The sequence below is a fragment of the Papio anubis genome, chromosome 12 (genome assembly GCF_008728515.1).
Source record: "Papio anubis isolate 15944 chromosome 12, Panubis1.0, whole genome shotgun sequence".
In the NCBI taxonomy this organism is placed as follows: domain Eukaryota; kingdom Metazoa; phylum Chordata; class Mammalia; order Primates; family Cercopithecidae; genus Papio; species Papio anubis.
The window spans coordinates 74,571,458-74,594,774 of record NC_044987.1 but is presented as its reverse complement, the minus strand read 5'-3'; the positions used below and the strand labels follow the sequence as shown (position 1 = coordinate 74,594,774).

Genomic DNA, 23,317 nt, shown 5'->3' with positions numbered 1-23,317 from the left:
AATGCCTTATTTTTTTATTGCCAAATAATATTCCATTGTACAGTTTATCACATTTTTAAAGACTAGTTATCAGCTAATGGACATTTCAGTTGTTTCTACTTTGGGGCAACTATGAGTGATGCTATTACGAACCTTAGTGTACAAGTTTTTGTGTGAATATTTTCATTTCTTTTGAACATATACCATGAGTGGAATTGCTGGGCCATATGGTAACTTTATGTTCAATATTTTGAGGAACTAACAGAATGTTTTCCAAGTGGCTGTATTATTTTACCATCCCACCAGCAATGTATGAAGATTATAATTTCTCTATATCCTTACCAATACTTGTTATTGTATTTTCTTCATTTTAGCAATCCTAGCCAGTATGAAGTGGTATCCCATTGCAATTTTGGTTTGCATTCCCTAATGACTCATGATATGAGCATCTTTTACATACGTTTTGACCATTTGTATGTCTCCTTTGGAGAGATATCTATTCAAATCCTTTGTCCAGCTATTAATTGGGTTGTGTTTTTATTGTTGAATTATAATAATTTATTGTATCTGATATCAACCCCTTATCAGATACATGACTTGAAGATATTTTTGCCTATTCCATGAGTTGCCTTTTCACTTTCTTAGTGGTGATCTTTGAAGCACAAAAGTTCTTAATTTTAGTGAAATATAATTTACCTATTTGTTCTTTTGTCACTTTTGCTTTAGATATCATAGCCAAGAAACCATTGTCTAATCCAAGATTATAAAGATTTACACCTATGTTTACTTCAAAGAGTTGTATAGTGTTAGCTCTTATACTTAGGTCTATGATGCATTTCCTGTTAATTTTTGTGTTTGGCATAATGTAGCTTTCCAGTTGGATTTCTTTTGCATATGGATGTCTAGTTGGAGTTTTTACAGAAACTCCAAACTCATTTTGCTTCTTCCAGGAGCTGCTATGCTGCTGCTTTTCTTTTTATTATTATTATTATTATTGTTATTATTATTACACTTTAAATTCTGGGGTACATGTGCACAACGTGCGGGTTTGTTACATATGTATACATGTGCCATGTTGGTGTGCTATGCTGCTGGTTTTTACAGCTATTGTAGTTTTGAGGCTGCTGGTCTTTAAGAATACCCTGGAGCTAGGGAGAGAGGTATGAGAATGAGACAGGTTAAACACTACAAAGCTCACTGTTCTTACAGAGATTCAGGCCTTTTTCTTTGGAACTCCTTGGATTATTGCAAGCCTTTAATTAATTTTCAAAGTTCTGAAAAAAATTGATTTTTACAATCTTAAACAGTGTTCTCATTGCTTTTATGGAGAAGCAGACTTTGGGAGCCCTTGCTCTGCCATTCTGTGAATGCTTTCAACATCTTCATTAGAAACTTATGAGAAATCCTGAGCCATATCCACTCAGCTAAGCTATTTCTGAAAATCTGACCCACAGGAAATATAAGAATAAATTTGTTATTGTTGTTACTGTTGCTGCTGTTGTTGTAGTTGTCATTGTTTTAAGCCACTAAATTTGGGAGTAATTTTTTTTGTTAAACAGATAACATGCCAAGAGATAGACACCAACGCTAGGACAAACAGATGAATTTTCAGATTATGGCTTCATATAGGGTGAAACTTCATGATCCTGAGGACTGTCAAATAATAGAGAAAGTAAAGACATTCAGTGGAGATGTGAGAGCAATAATGAAGAATTCTGTTAGAAGGGATACTGTCAAGGGGGCCCAGCATAACAAAAGTGAAGTACTGGGTCGTCTATAGACTCCTTTCCAAAATGATGACAGTAATGATGATGACAACAACTTACATTTGCACAGAACTTTATAGTTTACTAAGAACTTCCATACAAATGATCTTCCCTAATCTTAATCCTAACCCTAAGAGGGAGATCAGGCAGGAGTATTATCCCTACTTTACAGATGAGAGAACAGAAACTCATAGAGGTACAAAGCCCTGTCCAAAGTCAACAACAATAAAGTGGTAGAGCTAGGATTTTTAGCTCATGGAGGAATCCTCCTGATTCCAACTGGTGTGACTGTTTCTCCATAGCATGCTGCCCACGTATCCTAAAGAATCTGGGTGTCCAGATTTCCCCATCTAGACACAGTATATAGATGTAGACTCTATTCAACCTGTGGGCTTCCTGAAAACCCAGTTCCAGCCTTAATCCCATCCTAGGGCCTAGAGATAAAGGAAGATTGCAGGCAATATGTGTGCTTTAGGCCAAGAAAATCCTGACTTTTAATCAGTCAGCCACCCCCATTCCAACCTGATCTGTGTGACCTGAGCTAACTTGTGGCTGCACCTGACTAGTGAGGACTTTATGCCCATGGCCTCAATCATGAAGGCCTAAGGCCACATAGCTGGTCAATGTCCTGCCCAGTATAGTAGTTGTCTTGTACAGAGTGTAGGTAGAGAGTCAGCAGAGTGAAAGTTACTATGGGAAAACCATGGGGCAGAGTCAAGGGCTGGTGTGGAAGGTGGAGACTCTTCTACCTTTCCCTGGAGCACACTTCTGGCCACAGCCTTTGGTCCCATGTCTAGGAACCATCAACTATGCTGACTCCTCTCTTTATAGACTTCCTGTGATTTTAACAGTCTGCTGCAGTTGATTCAGCTCTGTACCAACTTCTGAATAACTCTGTCTTCCTTCCTCTAAGGCCTGGGACAGGTAGTTCCCCGAATATCTCTATCTTCCTTACTCTGAGGCCTGGGACACAATCTACTTCCCTTTCTCCAGGCGCTGCCATCTCCTACTCCACCCTACCTGGTTCTTTCTGAAACAAGGCTCCAAGGAGGGATATTATTTACCTCTACTTATAACCCCCTTACTTTCCCCTTCTCTAAAACAAGTCTCATAAATCCTGTTACTTGATGGTTTGCTTTAGGCCCAAAGTAATACTGGTTGCTTTTCAGAGGAATAAGGAAGGATGTAGACTTTTCTACCTGTGCTATTATTCTCAGTTTGGCCCCATCCTAACCTTACCCAGATCCAATCTCTACTCTTCTCTAACCTGCTGTCTTCTCAAGTGGCTGGTTCCAGAGGATTTCATAACTGGCTCTCACCAGAGTACTAGCCAATGGGAAGCACTGGAAGGAGGTCAGAAGGTGAGAAGAGATGGTCTGGGTATTTCTGTCCTGCTTCCTCCCTGCCCAGACTCCATGTCCCTCACAGCAGCTGAGTCCCTATGGCTCCCACCAGATAAGCCCCTCTGCCACAACTGCAGCTCTCAGTGGACTTTGGTAACACTATTATCTCACTTGACCCTTCCGCCCTTAGCATGGTAAGGGCTTACCTTGGTGGTTAGTCTCTGGGCGACTCAGCATCCCTCAATAGCTCCCTTAACTCTGCATTCAAGTCTCCAAGTAGTCTCTTTACTAAAACTTTATTATTTGAACCACCCGAGTTAAACTCTGTTTCCTACTAGGCCCCTGGCTGATATATATGCACTTTCACAATAAAGGTTGCAGTGTAGGAATGTTCAATGTTATATATTATCCGAAGAGCTACTCTCCTTTAATCTCTTCCAGTTCTGTGATATTAGTGACCAACTAGCCTGATATTGAGGAATGGGCAGAACTTTGACCTTGAACACAAAAGGCTACGATTTAGTCTTCATTCTGTATGCTTTGGGGAAAAATCACGTGCTTCCCCTCAACACAGGCCTCAGTTTCCTCACTATAAAATTAGTATTAAACTACATCAGTGATTCTCAAAGTAGGGCCCCTGATCTCTGGGGATTCCTAAGACACATTCAGGAGCTCTGTGAGGTCAAAACTATTTTTATAAAAATACTAAGAAGTTATTTACGTTTCTCCACTTATTGACATTTGCACTAATGGTGCAAAAGCAATGGTAAGTAAAATTGCACCTTAATATGATCAAGGCAGTGGCACCAAACTGTACTTATAGTTATTGTATTCTTCACTGCCACACACTTAAATTTTTAAAATGCCAATTCCACTTAGGAATATCCTTGATGAAGCAGTAAAAATTATTAAGTGTATTAAATTCTGACCCCTGGTACATGCCATTTTAACTATTCTGAGTGATATGAAAACTGCACTTCAGGCATTTCTACTGTATGCCAAAGCAGAATGCATGTCAGTTTCAAGAGAAAGGTACTTGTGTGATTGTCTGACCTGCTGTATGAACTAGTTGCTTTTTCTATGGAACACTACCTTTACTTGAAAGAATAGTCAACAAATTGTGGTTATTGAGACTGAGGTGTTTGGCAGACATTTTCTCAAAAATGAACAAAGTGAGTCCATCTCTTCAAGGGAAGCAACTGACAGTGTTTGTTGCCAATGACAAAATTTATGCTTCCAAGCTTGATAGCTTCCCAATATTTAAAAACTTTTCTGATGAGATCATAATGATATTAACAAAAGTTATTTGTTGATATCATATAATGAAAGTTGCCAATATCTTAGCATAACTCAGTGATATATATATACCTTATTTCTAAAAATGGAAGCTTTGTATAAGGACTCAGAAGACCTTGGTTTGAATCCAGGGTCTGCCATTTTCTTGCTACTTCAGCTCCGTTGCTGCGTCTGTAAAATGAGTTTCCTCTGTTTCTTCTCTGTAAAATGGGTATATAGTAATAAATGTTAATATCTATACCGAGAATGATATAAAACAAATCCATGGCACCTGGTTAATGTTGCATAAGGGTTTTCTATCATAATAATCATCATCATCATCACATTAGGTGGGAGGACCTAGACATTACCTTTCTATACAGCATATGACTTCAGCACAAAGGCTTTGGTAATAGATATTGCCAGATTCAAATCCTAGCACCACTTACTAGCTAGTGACCTTGGACAAATAATTTAATCTGATTATAGGTAATAACATATATGAATACACTCATTAATACTTACGTGATTATTGTGAGGAATAAATTAGATAATGCACATTACATGCTTCGCCCATGACTTGGTTCATTAGATTAACTCACTTAAACTAGTAATTGGGAATTTAAGAAATGTTTCTTGAAACATTATTATAATCATGATTTTATACAATTATATCATGTAAATTATATCATAATATGATGGCATTAATATTTTCAGAAGGATCCCCAGATTTTTGTGATATTTTCAAGCAGTGATATTGGTAAACCAGCTCTCTAGGAAAAAAAAAAAAAAAGGCAAAACTGTGCTTTATAGCATCTGCGAATTTCTGTGGTGTAAATACTCCCACTATGGCCAATTTCAACATGAGGGCTCATGGGGTAGCTCATGGCTACCAACACAAGGTCACTGAGTGCAGAGTTGGGAAGAAATTCCCACAGTTGTCCCTTGTGAGTGGGCATGAGCTGGCTTCAGCACACCACTGCCCTCAAGTATAGTTTTGAGGAGGAATCATTCAATAAGCCTCATCTGAAGATTCTATTCACCAGGAGGTGAACAGGAGGTTACACAAAAGAAAAGAAGCCAAAGGAAGCAGGGTTTCTGGTGCCTTTGGAAGTATTTTTGAAAGTCACTTTGGTTTCTCACTAAATCAATCAGAGCTTAACCTATTTATACACCTGTGAAAACAAGACAATTCTTTTAATGGTTGGAAAAGTTTTGGGGGAATGAAACCTTGGGAAGCAAGAACTTAGTTTAAAACACAACTTAATAAGAAAATCTGGGATATATATAATTCCATTTATTGAAGAAAAAGAAACTTTTTTCCAATATATTCTACCCAATTATGGAATTCATGTTAGATTTTTGGGAAGAGCAAATATAGCTTAAAAAAAAAAAACTCTGCTAGGCAGTTGAAATACTCTGGTTCCGAAGTTTTAAAAAATGAGGCAAGATTATATAGTGAGAGTAGAAAAAATAAGATGAAGTGGAATCACCCATGACAATCTGTCATATTAGCCATTATGAATTTCAACATCTGCAACTGAAAAGCTACAGAAGTCAAAAAATAAAAAACAAAGAAGATTCCCAAGGACCACAGACTGTTTGATGATGTTGCTCTAAGATTTCGCCCTCCGTTTATTTCACACAAAAATAAGTTAAGTATAAATAAATGAGGAGAGCTTGTGTGTAGTCAGGTGTGTTCACTGGTGCGTACTCAGAGGGGGCGTGAGAACAGCCAAATGTCTTTCTTCTCCCACACCCACTACACAAAACTCTCCTCCATGTTGCTGCAGAGTAAGAAGGAATCCACAAGCCGAGGCTGGACCAACTGCTGAAAGTCAGAGTCCTGTAGGCCTTCGGGGCAGACCCCAGCCAATCTACGCAGAGCAGCCTGGGGAGAAGACAGAAGAGGTGACACATATCAGACTGGGCCATGTCAGGTATGTGTATTTCCTTCACCTACCCTGAAATGTGCATTTCAGGAAGTGGTGCATTTACCAGACAATTTGGGCTGATCATCATGTTGGCCACTTGGCACCCCAGCGACCATCTTGGTCCCCTGGTCAACATAGCAACCACATCTCTTGTTCACCTGGCTTTATTTACACCTTGATCACTAAGATAGATGTCATCTGAAAGCTGTTAATAATCTTAGTAATGGTCTTTACTGTTTCCAGATCCCTAAAGTAAACTTAGAATGGCAAGAACTATTCATTCATCCATAAATTCAGCAAGGTCCTATGGAAAGCACTATGGAAAAAAACAAGAAAAGAGAGGGAGAACATATTGTAAAAGTAGATAGGGATTCTGCTACTGAGAAATTCAACATCTGGCAAGGGGGATGAACAGCAAAGAGAGGTGCTGGCAGAATAAAATCACTCCCCAGCTCCCCACACAATAAGCAATGACTATGCTATTTCTGTTTTATGTCCATGTGTCCTTGCTCATATTCTTAATCTGCAATCCAATGCTCTACTTCTGAGCTATACCCCCTCCTCCTTGCTCATACTCTTACTTGTGACTTGAAGTGACTTCCTGCTCTTGCCTATTGTTACCTCCCCCATGAAGCCTTCCCCAATTATCCTGAAGCAGAGACAGTCCATCCCTCCCTCCTCTGTGCAACCAGGGCCCCTGGGCGGACCTCAAGTTTCTCACACTTGACTGTAACTAGCTTTTAGGTATTTATCTCTCACACTAGACTCTGAGCTCCTCGAGAGTAAGGATCTTGTTTTCTATTTCTCTGTATCTGTAGCAGACAACACAGAGGTTGGCACAGGGCTCAATAAATGTTGACTGAAAAGAAATGAATAAACGAAGTGCTTTAATACTGAGATCTGCTGATAGTGCAACCTGAAACTAAATGTGAGCTGTGCACCTACCTAGACCTGTTTACCAGTTAACTGAGGCAATGCATGTTGTGTTTAATAAATATTTATTTCCTCCCTCTTCCTGGGCATATACACAGCAGGGAACAAGGTACCTCTCTTCTCCCACCTCTGGAAGCAAAAAGAGTGGGGGAATATCTAGAATGGCAAAAGAAGCAAAGAAGGAGGGAATGCAAACACTGAGGCTCTCCCCATAGCACCTCACTTAATCCCTACATGATGTTGCAAGCTAAGTGTCATGATCTCCATTTTGGAAATAAGGAAACTAGGGCTCAGAGGGGGAAAGTGGCCTTCCAGACATCACACAGGAGTCCGACTCCAGGGCACTCAGACCTACACACACAGGTAGGATGCTGCAACCCCAGGATACAAGGTTATATTGAGCATAAGGCTGGGGTACCGCTCATTACCTGGACATGGCAGGTAGCCTGTTGCTGAGAAATCAGGCCAACAAAGTGAAAAGAGAGGATAGTTTGAGCTGGTTGCTGGGAGTCACAGGTGCTGTCATGTCCAGGCAGGGTCAAAGAGAAGGAGCATGTGTCTCTGTGCATTAATGAGCAGGGTCTGTGACTCTAGCAATAGACTCCCCAGAACTGCCTCCAACTAGCACATCTTGACTCTCATGGGGCATGGTTTACCCCATGGGCTAATGAGGGTAAACTTCATAGCACTTTCTGATTCTTCTTGGCTCCAACAGGGAAAGATAACCCCATTGCCCTTGAGTTTTCACCAAGAAAACAGAATCAGGGATTTTCTGAAGATGAAGAAATAAGGCCACCAGTGCATTTTCGCATCATTAGGGATAAAAAATAAAGCAAGAAGGGAGACAAGGAGACACAGAGAAATAGAACATAGACTTATCAAGAGAGCAAATAAGACAGAAAAGGGAAATAGCCAAAAAAAAAAAAAAAAAAAAACAGAGAAAAAGAGACAACAGAGAAAAAAGAACAAGAAGGAAATATTAAAACAGACAGAGATGAACTTGGTGGAGAAAAAAGACCAAGTATAAAAAAGAGATGGAGAAAAAAAGAGAAATCGTGGCAAAGAAAATAAAAGAGAGAGCCCTTAGGAGGAGGGGAGATAATAGGAGAGAGGTAGGGTGAGGTAAGGAGGCAGAGAGAAAAAGGAAGGAGTAGAGAGGGACAGAAAGGAGTTATGGTGATAAAAAGAGGGGAGGGAGGGAAAGGAGAAAGAGAAACTGCTGAGAAGGCAAACCCTAGAAAGAGAGCAAAGCAGAAACCAAAACACAGCAGAGAACAACAGAGAGAGAAGAGACACCCTTACCTCCCCACGGTCCCCAGAAAGTCTACAGGACATGAACCCTACCATAGCTCAGAGCACCCCCTCCTCAGTGTGCAGCAGCCTCAAAGGACCCTGCACCCTTGCCAACCCTTCTCTCAGCCTCTGCTTCTCTGGGAGGGTTAAACAGCTAGTCATCCTAGAATCTCATTCCCAGATAGCCCGAAAGCACCCAAGCATTAAACAAGCCTGGCAACCTACTGACAGCTGCTTCATTCAGGAAAAAACCATTCTATTTGGGAGAGATGATCTGCACTGCCACCTTCCCAGACAGGGGAGACAATAAGTGAGCCTTCCTCCCTCCACCTGAAGGGAGCCTTTGAAGCTGGAAAGGTCTTGGGGAAGAACAGGAATGGTGGCTTCTAACTCCACCTGCCAGGCTAGACTCCAAGTGAATCTCACCAGCCAGGAGACCACACTCAAATGTTGGAACATTCCTAGGGACAAACTATGGACACCCCCAAGACTGGGAGCTAGGAAAAGGGGAAGCAAGTCTATCAGTCCCCAAGTCAATTAATACATAGTCACCAAACTCAACGTCCCATGGATATACAAAAAGCTGGAAAAAGTCCCCTGCCCTGGGAAGGTTCCAGGCTAGAGGGGGGAAAATACAAATCCTCCTCCATGAGTCAATGCTGGAGACCAGTGCCATAAGAGATGGGGAGAGAAAGAGCATGGCTTGGAACAAGACGGTCTGGTTGAAAAGTGCAGGCCTCTAGAATCAGGCAGGCCTGTGTCTGAATTCCAAGAGCCTCCCCTTACAACACCTGGGACAAAGATAATGGAACCTGCCTTGGACTGAGTGAAACAAAATCCAAGACAGGAGGCTCAGGTTCATGCTGTTTATTCTCTGGCTTTGCACCACACAGAGCTCCTGGAAAATTTTGTGAAGGAGAGAGATTTACATCTAAGCTTGGAAGGATTGGCAGAATTTTAATAAACAGAGTTATAGAGAAAACATTTGCTGGGAGCAAGGGTCAAGGCACACAGTTCAGGGTGCTCTGGCTTAACCCAGGTGGACAGGGCCTGGAGACAGTGGGAGGTCTGCAGGCCTTAGGGATGGTCGGAGCCAGACTGAGAAGGGCTGAACAGACGGACAGTGGCCCAGAAATAATGGGGAACCATGAAAAGGTTCGATGGAGATTTCATGAAAGTGTCATGATTATAAACTGTCCTTAGGAAAATTAACTCAGAAGCCACACGGAGAATGGATTAGGGAGGGAGGGGTTCTCTTCAGCATCCACCAACTCATCCACAGAACAAATATAATCCCTTTTCGGCTTGAAAGTCCTTAAAGTGATTAAAGATAGTAGCCAAGCTCTTCTGTGTGCTCTCCTTCACACTAATAAAAATGATAGCAGTAATAATCACAAGCCCTCATATTTGAATGGAGCTTTATAGTTTCCCAAGTGATTTCAATGCTACCAACATTTCCTCAGGGTCTATTCAGAGTCAGGCAGTGGTAGTTGGGGTCAATCATTACATGTTAATTTCCTCTCACTTCACTTGCTAGAACAGGCGGAATTAAGAGGATCTGTGAATTTGAATGAGAAAAAGTTACATCTTTATTTTCACCAACCTGTAACTGAAACTTAGCATTTCCTTCTATTGCAATGTGAATGCAGCAACAAACCATGGCGTCTTCGCAATCCCTGTGACTTGTGATTTCCCAGTAGAAATTACAGATACTTTCACAGCCCATGAAAGTTGTTGAAAATATTTTCAAATACCATTTATGGTCTGCACGAGTCAAGATGACAATACTTACTAGACTTACTGCTAGGTCTTATTTAATGTGTTGACTAAAAAGCAAATATATTAATATATCACATATTTTAATAGTTTAATAATTTTAAATATAATTGGTTTTGGTTTTAATTCTATACATTTTATTTTTATTTTTGCATTTAAAAGATTATTCTGAAAAGGGGTCTGTAAGCTTCACCAGACCACCAAAGGCACAAGAAGATTAAGATTGCCTTGAACGTACCAAAATAAAAGCCACAGAAGGGCAGAGATTTTTGTCTTTTTTACCTGCAGCTGTATCCCCATAGCCTAGAACAGTGAATGGAACACAGAATCATTCCGTAAACATTTATTGAATAAAATGCATAGCATTGAGTGACTTATCAAATGTCACACAGCTCATTAATGGTACAACCAAGACAGGTCTGATTGACTGTAATGCCCTACTGTTTCTACAACTGCGAAACGCCCATCAGAAACTCCCAGAAAAGAGACAAGCTCAGCTCAAAATGGGCTGAGGAGAGGACTTTACTGTGAGACAGCTTGAAGGATCTTTAAATCCATCACTTCCCCCTTGTGTTCTTTGATCACAAGAGCCAGCACTTTCTTCTGGAACTTAAGGGTTCTGTTTATAGAGTGGCTTCCCTGCTCCTAAATGTTTTCAAATGGAAGCTACTCTACTTTGAGAGTCCTTACAGCCCTAGTAGGGAAGAATATATAGACGAAGTGTGCATTCTCTGTCTGGTACTATTGATTATTTCATGATGGACCCCTAGCAAAAAGAAGTTGGGTGGGGACTTCCTAGGATACACTTGCTTGTGTTCAAGGTGAGGATCCAGGTTGCTGCTGAATAGTCCACTCTATCTTGTTGTGTTCCTTCTCGTTCTGTTCCACAAAGGTGGAGGGAGCTACAATGCTGGAAGAGTGCCACCAGATGGGCTCCCTGTAGGGATAAGTGGAGGCTTTTCTCCCTTTATTCCCTTTGGAATAGGCAGGGGATATCCTTATCCTAGCTCCCATGTTCTGCAGGCACCATGACATAGACAACACCAACTAGCGTTCCACAGGAACCTCAAAGGTTCCTGTTCCTAAAACTGTAGTGGTAGAACAGAGGGAAGAGGGAGTTTCTCAGCCATCATCTTTCACACATATTACCTCATAAAATTTTCATCACGATTTTATGAATTAAGTGAAACAAATATTATAATGATCACTATCCTAAAGAGAAAAGCTAAAGCCCAGAGAGGTTTTATGGCTTACTGAAGCCAGCCACAGCACAGCCAGTTCTCCTGGCCCCCTTGTCTGCATCCTGAAGGCCAGGGGAAAAGCTGGGGGAAGACTGAGAACTCACCAGGCAGGCCACGAGCACGGCATCACTGCTGTTCCTTTCTGATGGGGATCTGCAGAGCTCGATGAGACGGGACATGCCTGTAGGAGACACAGGGAGAGCCTCAAGCCCAGGACGGGGCCCAGTCGGGCCTGACCCAGAGGTTCTGGGCCTCCCTTGCACACCCAATCTGCCAGAGAAGGGGGCTGAACCCACCTCGGGGAGTCTGTGGTGGAAACTTTCTACTCCCTCAGTGGTGAGCAGAGCCTGGTTAGGGTCAGGCCAAGCTGAAGCATCCAAGCCAAATCCACAGATGTGGGTTAACATTTGAATCTTTACCAGACAAAATTCCTAGCTGTGTCTTTTTTTCTCAAGTGCCAATTTCAGCCAGAAAATATACTCTGGCTAAAATAACATAAAACTATAGACTCTACTAATATTTCCTAGGGCATTACTGAGCAGAGTTAAGTGAATGACTTAGCTTTGCAATGCAGACTGACTTCTTTCAAACTTTAAGAAAAAAAAAAAACCCTCATTATACGATAGCAGTAGAAGGTATGCAAATGCAGTCTGCGTGTCCATCCTCTGTAAGGTCTTGAAGGAGCAGGAACCCTCTGCTGCCCCAGGCTGTCCCTCTGGGTACCTGGAGGATTGGTGACACTGCCATGCCTTTTCTCACGCTTCTTCCTGAAAAGCCCTTTCTCAGTCTTCACTTTTTACTTACTTTTACTTACTTTTTCAAACCACAGCAGAGGACTCGCCCCCTTGTTAAAACATTCTTTGACTCACCCAGATAAACATGGGCTACTTCTTGTGCATGCCAAATGCACCATGGACATGCTTTGAGTGTCACTCCCATGATACTGAAGTGAGAATATCCCTTTTTTTATTTGTCACCTCCATGAGGCTGTGAGCCCCTGTGGTCAGGACAATGTCACATCCAGTGTCACATGCCCAGCACTCAGAACAGAGCTTAGCGTAGGGTGGGTGCTCTGAAAATATTTGTTGGGTAAATAAGTGACTAACTGAATGAATGAGCATGTTAATGAGTGAATTAATGGAGGAGTTAATAGTGAATAATGAAGTCATGAATGGGTTAATGAATAAATGAACTAAAGGATAAATTAATGAGTAAATGAACGTGTAGATAAGTAAACAAACGAGTATATGAATAACTAAGCAAGTGAATAAATGAATGAGTGAATGAAATAATGGGGTTCTTATTAACAGTCTGCAGGTGAGTCACTATTCTGGCCAACTTTTACCACTCTAGGTCCTTTCTCCCTCTTGCTTCAGCCCCAGGTTACAAACTAGACTAGGGGCTGCACCCCTGAGCCTCCATCCCAGCATTTTCTAGCCCCCAGAGATAGGGCTTATGCCAGCCAGTCCTTGCCCTGTGTCCACTGTTGCCACCATGAAATCAGAGCTGCTCCTGCCCCCAATCCCCCCACTCCACTCCAGTCACAGCCAGCAAGCACCACTCACAGCTGAGCCGCACAGCCTCCCGTGCCACATCTGGGTCTCGGCTGAGACGAGCCAGGGTCACTGCAGCTTTCTGCTGGACTCGCTCACAGGCTGCCACCTCAGCAGGGGTCCCAGACCTTGGCTTTTCGGACAGCATGCCCATGATGAGCTGGACCCCTAGGCAGGAAGCAAGGAACAGTTGGTACCTACCCCCAGCATGGAGCCTTCCCCATGGGGCCAGCTGGACAGGTGGCTGCAGGGTGCAAGCAAAGGCTGTCAGGATGACTTCAGGGGTCTCACCCACAGGGCAGAAGCTGGACAAGGCTATTTCTCCATGCCTTCTACTCCTGAGGGTGTCTTCATGTACCAAGTCACTATACTTGGGAGGAACATCTGAAGACATCTTTATTTTTTTAGCGCTATTATTGAGCTTTTACTCAACACTGTGCTAAATGCATAGTAAATGCATAATGCCCTAAAACCTTCTAGTAGCCTCATGTATTTGGTACCATTATAATTCCATTTTGAAGCCCAGAGACAAGTGAAGTGTCTTGCCCAGTGTCACATAGTTAGCAGTTGAGGGAGCTGCTACTACAATTCAGATGTAGCATCACATTTAGGATTAAGAAAACAAAAACGAAAGAAACTCAGATAACTGGTTTCTCTACATCACCTCTTCACTTCTGATACTGGCTGCAATTCAGACAGGTCCAGTAGTGATGAATCCCCCAGGTAAGAGGTGATCCAAACCTAAGCTGGATAATAACTAGATCAAATGTTTTAGAGTGAACTCAAGCTGGAAAAGGGTGCAGTAGTTAAACTGAGAGATTTCGACCTGAATAATCTCTTCTGAGAAGCCTCCTACCTCCCCCTGAAATCAGATTCGTCTTCTGATTGTTCTAGAAACCACACCCATATCCACTCATACCTCCTTGCCTTTACCCAGTCTTTCTCTCTACAAGGGATGCCGTTTTCCCTCTTGATGCTCCATCTAAAAAACTCCATCCTGCAGGTTGTAGTAAAAGTTTATCTTCAGTGTGAGCTGTTGCCCAACTGCCCATCCCACACTCCCCTCTTCTGCACCCAGTGGCTTCTGCAGCTTAGAACTTAAGCCAGACATTACCCAAGAATATAGTTTTGCTTTGTTTTGTTGCTCCACACAGCGTCTACAATTTTTTAGATTTTTGATAGTGTGCTAATTGGAGGATTTCTGTAAAAATCTAGATTTCTGACTTCTGAAACTGCCTCCTGAATTTTAACCCTAGGCCCTCATTTCTGGACAACAAATTTTTAAAGCTTATTATGAGTTCCTTCTTTAAAAGAGATTGATCCTGTCTCTGGTGAATTCACCTCATCCATTTACATTACCTGTCTGAATTGTGTAGACATCTAAGTTTGCAACCTGTGATTTAGACCATGGACTCTCAAAGCCCAGCCTGTACAACAAGATTTGCCCTGTCCAGACCTAAGAGGCCTGTCTTCCAGTATACCCCAGTTGCACTGACACCTTTGTTGATTCCTCAAATCCTGCCCTGCTTTGGAAAATAGCTCCTTCATTAAACTCTCTTCAGGTAAACCCCGTGAGACTGCCACTGTTTCCTGAAAGAGCAGAGGATCTTAGCACAGTGCTCATTCTGTGCCAGACCATCTTCTAACATGCTTCATGTTAATCCTCACAACATCCTTATGAGGTAGGGATTATTTGTATTTTGTTGATGAAAAAACTGAGAAGTCATATGGTTAGTAAACACAGTGCCAGGATTCAAACCCACAGAGTATGGTTCCAGTTTTCAACCTCAATCACCATGACAACCTCCCTCTGTTGCATTATTCTATTGTAGATGTTATATTTCTATCATATGTCACTTTTGTTAAGTTGTGCTCTCTGTCTAGACTGTGAGACCCTCTAGGACAAAGGCAGGGATTTAGTTATCTCTGTTCTCGTTGTCTAGCACAATGCCAGGCACATATTAGGTCTCAATAACTGTTTACTGAGCGAGTCAGTCAATAGCACTTTGTGAACCATAAAACCCTCTACAGATGCCAGATATTCCCATCTCAAATTCACAGGCCTTTGGAGACCCACTCCCACTGAACACTTCAACATAAGGCTCTATAAGTGCCGAAAGAACAGGGCACAGATGCAATAGCTCAGCTTCATGGCCTCAGCTGGCTCAGCAAAGTTTCTCATTATTAGCTCAATCACATAAAATTAACACAAAATGATGTCCTTCAATTAGTAACAGAGCAATGGGGGATGGGAAACTGTATGTTTGTTAAGACAGCAGGGAAGCCTGGGAGAAGGGGGTTTAGCAAGAGCAGAGGCAGCCGGCCCAGGCTCCCAGCTCACTCTGCCTCATTAGCGTCTCTGGTTTCCAACTGGTTGCTAATTGCTCCCTTATTTCCCAGTCACAGGAAGCCCTCACCATCTCTGCTCCCAGCTGCAAGGCAGCCGCCTTGTCCGTTGGCAGAAACGGCTTCGATCAGCTCCCAGGCCAATGAAACCTGGCCCACCCCACCTGGACCTTGGTGACATGTTCAGCACCAGATGGAACAAGGGAGCAAGTGGGAGAAGAGATGCTCTCAGTGAGGGCTAAAGACATTCAGGTTGCCCTCACCTGCTCTACCACTCATCCCTTCCTCAGCTTTCTACTGCAGCCAAATCCAATAAGATAGGAACAATTTAAAGTTGGAATGTATCCCTTGGTAGGAATAGATTTTTTTATTTGGTGATCATATGAAATATTTGCCTTCTCCTCACCATCTTATTAAAATACCAACCATCACCACCCCACCCTGATACTACCTTACTCTTCTTCCCTGCTTCATTTTCCCCAGGGCACTGTCACACTATCATCACTGGACATTTGCTATCTTCTTATACATTATCTGTCTTCCACTAGAATTTAGGCCTCACAAAAGCAAACAAATATTCACATATATAGGCCCAGTTGCCCACATACAAGCACACACATATATGCTCATGCAAGCGTGGAGACACATGTACCTATTTTTTTTTTCTTTTTTGAGACAGAGTCTCGCTCTGTCACCCAGGCTGGAGTGCAATGTCGTGATCTCAGTCCACTGCAACCTCCGCCTCCCAGGTTCAAGCGATTCTCCTGCCTCAGCCTCCTGAGTAGTTGAGATTACAGGCGCCCACCACCACACCCAGCTAATTTCTGTATTTTTAGTAGAGACAGGGTTTCACCATGTCGGTCAGGCTGGTCTCGAACTCCTTACCTCAGTTGATCCACCCACCTCTGCTTCCTAAAGTGCTGGGATTACAGGCGTGATCCCTGCGCCCGGCTACATGTACCTATTTACATACCCGCACAGGCATTCACACAAGCACAAAGACCAGTCCCCTACATCCAGATAATTCACATAACATGTACAATGCTGCAAAGACATACCATTCTCCTGAATGATGTCAGAGGCACACTGCTCTAGGACAGACATGTTTGCCAAGATGGTCACAATCTGGAAAAGAGAATTTAGAAACTGAGAAAATGAGCACACCTGACCTTAATGGTACTTCCTACAGACAGGTCAGACAGGGGCTACAAAGCTTCCTTTTCTCCCGTGACTCCTTCCTGTCCACCGGGCCTATCCTTCCAAGGCATTTGCTTCCATCCTCATGGGCTCCTGCCACCCAGATGTATTTCCCCGGTGACTAATACCCATTTATCAGCCTACGGCTATAGCATGGCTCCCAAGGGCCCCAGGACACCCTGGAAAGACTAGCATAACCCTGGGTGAAGTTGGGGCCCAGCTGTCTTTCTGCTCTGGTCCCCAGTCCTGAAATGCAGACAGAACAAGCAGGTCCCTGGCCCCTCAAACTCCTCTGTGCTGGCTTGTCCTCGATAGCTAGCTCTTACTCTGGATTGAGTTCTTCCATCCCAGCTTCTTTCCTGAATACTAACCCTCACCTACTTTCAACCTGCGATGAATGAAGGCTAAGGTCACGTTAGAGGGCATCAGTAGGAAGGGGCAGCATTATCAAGCATTGGGTATTATATGGAATCTGATGAGAAAGTGCATACTCAGCTGCACGTTACAAGTCTGTGGTAAGCCTCGCTTACCAGTCATCGCTGAAAGTCTCTGCCTGTAGGAAAGCGGTATTGACACCAGGTGGACAGTGAGTCTCAGTTACAGCTTTATGGGTTGTAACCAGCCTCACCTGAAACCCCTGGTACAGTCAAGGGAGAAAAGAACTCACAAGCACAAACTGGATTAAGGAATGGGCTGACAGAGGACTCATTCCGGAGACCCCAAACTGCAAAAGGGTGCCAAAATGCTACTAGAATAGATTGGAAACATGGCACCCATTAACTCAGATACCACCCACAACACTGCTCCTGACATAAATAGCAAGAAGAAAATTCACCCACTTTCACAGAAATGGACAGCGCTCTCAAGTGGTAATTAAAATAAATAATTAAATTAAATTAAAAAACAATTCTCACTGATACAAGCCTCTGTCTCTTGAAAGATTTCTTCAAAGCTTGCAGGATGGTATAAGCAAAGGTTGTGCCCCTACCCCCTCCTCTGAGACGGCAGTTGACAGTCTACTGAGTACAATTCAGGCAGCTAAAATGCTGAAACTGGATAGTAATGTGATGTCTACCAAGAAAGAGTATTATCTACATTTTAATCACTCTGGATAACAAATATTGCTATTTTACTCTGGATAACAAATATATTTAAAAATGTCTTCTTTTAAACAGAAAGGAAAAACTTTACCATATTAGTAGAATATCTCTCTCTCTCCTTTCCTTCTAAACACATGTTGGAAGGGGATTCCGCATTCTTAGGTTGCTGCAGCATGTGTGCGTGTGACAACCCCTTCCAGCTCAGACCCCATCAGAGGCCTGGTTGGATGAGCATGACTACAGTCGGCTGCCAGAGGAAGGACAGGAGAACACTCCAGAACCTTTATCCTGAAAGCAACTCTGTACCACCAGGTGTTTTATGACGGGGGTGACAAGCTCCTATTTGCAGTTAAGAAGATAATAGGACTAAAGGAGGTTTAGGACCTAGAGGCTCTTTTACTTATTTATTTACTTATCTTTGTACTTTTTAAGATTGTGTTTGTGGGCTCAGTGGAAGGAGTTAGAGGAAAAAGCTGGGTTGGAAAGTTCCCCAAGAGGCATCGTGTGCACATTCTTATGAGGGAGGAGGTACACGGCCCAGTCCATGTCAGTTTAGAGTTTATTTGGCTATCTCTGGGCTGTTGGCAGGAAGTATGGACTCTGTTTCCACCACACAGGGGCTGTGACGTCCCACCATCACCAGGCTGGCCTCTCTGAATAAAAACACTTACTTGACATGCAGATCCATGAAGGAAGGAGGGAAGGAAGGAGGAAGGGAGGAAAAGGAAGGAAGGAAGGACAAACTAGGAAAAGAAAAGGAAACCTTTGTCTGTGGCAACGGGTTCATTACACAGTAATTATTAGCCATGTCACAGGCACCACGTAGGTCTTTGTGTCAGACTAATTTAGATCCTGTTAATGAAAATTACTTCCTCTTTACAGAGCCTGTACCCCATGTGGTTTTCTGGAGGTGCAGATGAAGTATTCAATTAAGTACAATTTGAATAAATGCCAATTATGCCCTGCTTTGAGTCCCCCTTGTAAAACATCCTTTTGTGGGCCGTAACATAGAGGGGAAAGAGGTCAATGTTTATCCTCACAGTCAAGTCCATGGGTGGGATTTTAGGGACAACTGTTTTACCTGGTTGGATACAAGTTAGCAATGCTGTCAGGGGGCAGAGTGCAGGAGCCAGGCGGACAGTTTCCCCAGCCCAGACTAATTCAGTCTCGCCTGATGATGTTCAATTAAGTTCTATTCCACCTAAGAGAAAGGGCACCATTCCCTCTGCAGTTGTTTGGTGAATCCAGAGGACATCACCCTTGAGAGAGGTCCTAGGTAAGAGGTCAGTATAATGTAATAGCTAAGCATGTAGCTCAACCTACATCTGAATCCTGGCTCTATCACATTTTGCTATGATCTTGGCCATGTTACCTAACCTTCTGTGCCTTGGTGTATTCATTTTCTATTGCTGCTATAACAAATTATTGCAAACTTAGTGGCTTAAAATGACATGATTTTATCTTACAGTTCTAGAGGTCAGAAGTTCTAAATGAGTCTTACATAGCGAAAACCAAGGTGTTGAGAGATCTTCATTTATTCTGGGGACTCTAGGGGAAAATCAATTTCCTAGTTTCTATTTTCCAGCTTCTGGAGGCTGCTGTCATTCTTTGGCTCAGGGGAGTATATCCTTCTGACCTTTGCTTCCTTAATCACGTTTGATTCTCTGACTCTGACTCTCTTCCCTCCCTCTTACAAGAACTTCTGTGATGACACTGAATTTACCTGGATAATCAAGGATAATATTCCTATGTCAAGATCTGAACTCAATCGCATCTAGAATATCCCTGTCACTATATAAAGTAACTTATTCACAGGTTTTAAGGATTATCATGTGGACATCCTTGGGGGCCCTACCATAAGAAATAAAAATAATTCAGCCAGGCACCATAGCTCATGCCTTTAATCCCAGCTACTCCAGAGGCTGAGGCAGGAGGATCACTTAAAGCCAGGAGTTTGAGATCAGCCTGAGCAATATAACAAGACTCCGTCTCTAAATAAGTAAATAAATAAAAGGTATCTTTTAAGACCTGTATGGGCATTCAATGAGTTAATATCAAGCACCCTTTGTTAAATAAAATAAATATGGTTTGCTCTGGGCAGGAGAACCTGAAAGGACCCAAGCCTTGACAGACTGTGTCAAGAAACACTAGCCAAGTAACATGCAGCACTCGGGGGGCTGAGCATCCGTGTGGCCAAGACACGCTGCTAATGTGAGATCCCTCCCAAAGGGGAGCCTGTACCAGAGCAGGTCAACCCTTCCCATCAGAGGAACAGCAAAGTGTGTATTCACTACCTTCTCTGGCATTTTCAATTTTTTTTTTCTTTGGCCTCCAAAGACATGAAAATTGAGGCAGACAGGAAATTGATACAGGATAGCAGGCGACCTCCCATGTCACTGATTCAAGAAGAAATGTCCCTGTGTGGTAGGAAGGAGGTTAGTGAGGCCTTTTGATGTCAGCACACACAGAGGAGAAACACTTGCCTGCAGACCGATGCAAAGGTGTGAACCAGGCCTGCCTCACATCCTAGCAATGTCTCAGCAGTCTTCCCTCCATGCCGCTTCCTCTACCAAAGAGCAGAAAGAATCCAGACAAGGACATTGATTTGTAGAATTAAGGGATCTAAGGGAAGAAAAGTGTGGTCTCTTTGAACATACTTTCTTTTCCAAGGCCAGAGAGGCAAGATAGCCCAGGAGAAGGTACAGCCCTCTCCTCTTCTGCTCTCTTTTGAGCCTCTCCCTCCTGCTGGCAGACATGGCTCAGGGCCCAGGGTGCAAGACCTGAGAGGGCTGGACAGATGTGGAGACTAGGAGAAGGGCTCCTGCCTAGACCCAAAGACAAGCACATGGCTTCTTCTCTCTGGTACATGGGTCTTCTTGTTGACAGGACCAGCTTTCCCTTACTACTAAAGAGGCAAGCCTGGAGGGCTAAGATTAAGGCTGAGGAGACCGCATGATAAAAGCCATGGAACTGTTTTGGATGTCAGTCCTGTATTGCTGGCGAATAGGCTGAAGGGCTCTCCTGGGTGAAGCCCAGCTGTCTCACCCTGGGGATTACACAAATGTTGGGCTGTAAGCCCACAGTATTAGAGAGCGTATAAAGGTCAGACCATATTCTCTATGCTTGGTTTGCCCTTGGCTTTGTGGGGAGGGGCTTCTGGAGCAGGTCAGGACAGGGTGTTGGGATCCTGGATTCCTCCAATACTACACAGTATCCCTGATATGGTTTGGATCTGTGTCTCCACCAAAATCTCACATTGAATTGTAATCCCCTATGTTGGAGGTGGAGCCTGGTGGGAGGTGATTGGATCATGGGGGTGGACCCTTCATGAATGATTTAGCACCATCTTCATGGTGCTGTTCTTGTGACAGTGAGCGAGTTCTTGTTGAAAAGTGTGAAGAACCTCCCCCTTCACTCTCTCTTGCTCTTGCTCCTGCCATGCGATGTATCTGCTTCACCTTTGCTTTCCACCATTATTGTAAGTTTTCTGAGGCCTCTCCAGAAGCCAAACAGATTCCAGCTTCATGCTTTCTGTACAGCCTGCAGAACCATGAGCCAATTAAACCTTTTTTTTTTTTTTTAACAAATTACCCCGTCTTAGGTAATTTATTTTTATTTTTATTTTTGAGACAAGGTCTGGCTCTATTGTCCAGGCTAGAGTACAGTGGTGCCACCTTGGCTCACTGTAACCTCCATCTCCTGGGCTCAAGCCTCCTCCCACCTCAGCTTCCCAAGTAGCTGGGACTACAGGTGTGCACCACCATGCCTGGCTAATTTTTTTTTTTTTTTTTTTTTTGTAGAGATAGGATTTTGCCATGTTGCCCAGGCTGGTCTTGAACTCATGAACACAGGTAATCTGCCTGCCTCAACCTCCCAAAGTAATGGGATTACATCAGGCATTTCTTTATAGCAATGTGAGAACAGACCAATACAATTGCCACCACGTTAACTATATTTCCTGACCCTACCTTCCTGTCCCAAAGCTTACATTCCCTGTCTCAGACCTATCCCAGCCTCTGGTTCTGTTAGAGAACCCCGTCCCATTCATTATTGAGTATTCGCTTTGGTTCTAAGTACTTTACGAGCATTATCCCATCTAATCATCATAATGACATGAGGGAGGGAGCAAATGTTATTATTCCCATTACGCAGATGAGGAAATTGTGGCTCAGAGAGGTAAAGTGATTTGTCTACTAACACATAGCTGGGAAACGGCAGAACCAGAATGTGAACTCAAATCTGTCTGAACTAAAAACCTGTGCTGTTTCTAATATGTCACATATGTACACAACAGAGCTTTATAAACTATAGAGAGATTTTGAGATGTGAGTCAAAAACGAAACCCCTAGTGACTGGCATTTCCTGATAAATGGTATTCACAGTGAGGTCCCAGAAATGTTACAAAATCTAGTCATTCTAAAATGCCAAACAGATGAGGTATTATTGTGGGAAGTATATACTAGCACTCCTGCCCTTATGAAAGCAGTTAATTCCTGAAGGCCACAAAAAGTCAGGCTCAGTAAAAATCTCTATTATATATTAGACAAGATAATCAGTTCTCTTCCATCCTAGATTATCGCTGCTTGACAGACAGGGCAGAAGTTCACCAACACATTTGGAGGTAGCCCCTTTCCTATCTCCCCCTGTCAGATCTGTTGCTGGATTCCATGGACAGTATGGCTCCTGGAAAATACCTCCTGGGCATGAAAGCATAGGACTATCCAGGTTGCTTGTCAGGCTTTTCAATGGCTGACAATATCAGCTGCAGTCCATGCCACCTTCCTGTAGATTAGCCAAAGGGGGTAGAAGAGCCTATGTCCAAGGCTGCCCTCACCAACGTCCACATCCCAAGGGTGGCTACAGGATAGGCATACGCAACGAGGCTTCTGTTGAACAAATTAAGTGGACCTGGCTTGCCAGGATGATGGAGGGGTTCTCATTGTCCAAACAGAGGTGGTCCGTATAGATCCAAGACCAAGAGGTTCCACACAGCATTGGCGTCATTGGCAGATTCATTACCGGAAGCCTCATGGGGCATTTAATCTCCTAAGTATTTCAGGGGGTGGTGAGCACTTCAAAACCTAATTCATCTTCTTTGTCTTCATTACAGAGAGCCCTCTGATCACCTTAATCCTCCCGCTGCCACAGGAAAGAGCCATTTGTTTCTTTAATGGGTGCACTTTCACTAGCTAAGTGGTTGTTCTGAGCCAGGGCAGAAGGTGAAGCCATCCTGAGGACAGTGGAGGACGTGCCTGGCTCAGACAGTGGAGTAACATGAAAAGGTGCTGACTCCAGGTACAGAGAGAACTATCTGCTGGCAGCATGACCACATTCTCTCCCCACCCTGATCTCCTTTTCATAGGACTCAGTGAGGCTTCAAGAGGGGGCTAGTCATTCCTTGTGATAAGAAGGGGACTTCTACACATAGAGACACAGGACGTCCAAGATGGAAGAAGTCATGCCCATTTTACAGATGAGGGAACTCCTCTCTGGAGGTTCCCATTCAATGCTGTGTGCCACACATTCAAAGGCCAATTGTAATAACATTGACGGTGGCTTCCATTGATTTAATAGCTTCTAT

The 23,317-nt window shown here is 43.2% G+C and overlaps 1 protein-coding gene across 3 annotated transcripts in view; it reads right to left on the bottom strand.

The window, feature by feature from the left end:
• Nucleotides 1–4,977: 4,977 nt before the first annotated feature.
• INSC (INSC spindle orientation adaptor protein) overlaps nt 4,978–23,317 on the bottom strand; it is a 135,374-nt gene continuing 117,034 nt past the window's right edge. Inside the window, exons 10-13 of one of the 3 annotated variants that reach the window (XM_003910179.4) lie at nt 16,498–16,564; nt 13,106–13,261; nt 11,645–11,721; nt 4,978–6,254 (exon numbers count right to left, since the gene is read on the bottom strand). In XM_003910179.4, the coding sequence (XP_003910228.1) occupies nt 6,126–6,254; nt 11,645–11,721; nt 13,106–13,261; nt 16,498–16,564 (429 nt within the window). In that variant the 3' untranslated portion in view covers nt 4,978–6,125. Of the gene's footprint in view, nt 6,255–8,362; nt 10,603–11,644; nt 11,722–13,105; nt 13,262–16,497; nt 16,565–23,317 lie in introns of those variants that run through there. The other 2 variants (XM_021926001.2, XM_021926002.2) reach the window with 2 other exon arrangements.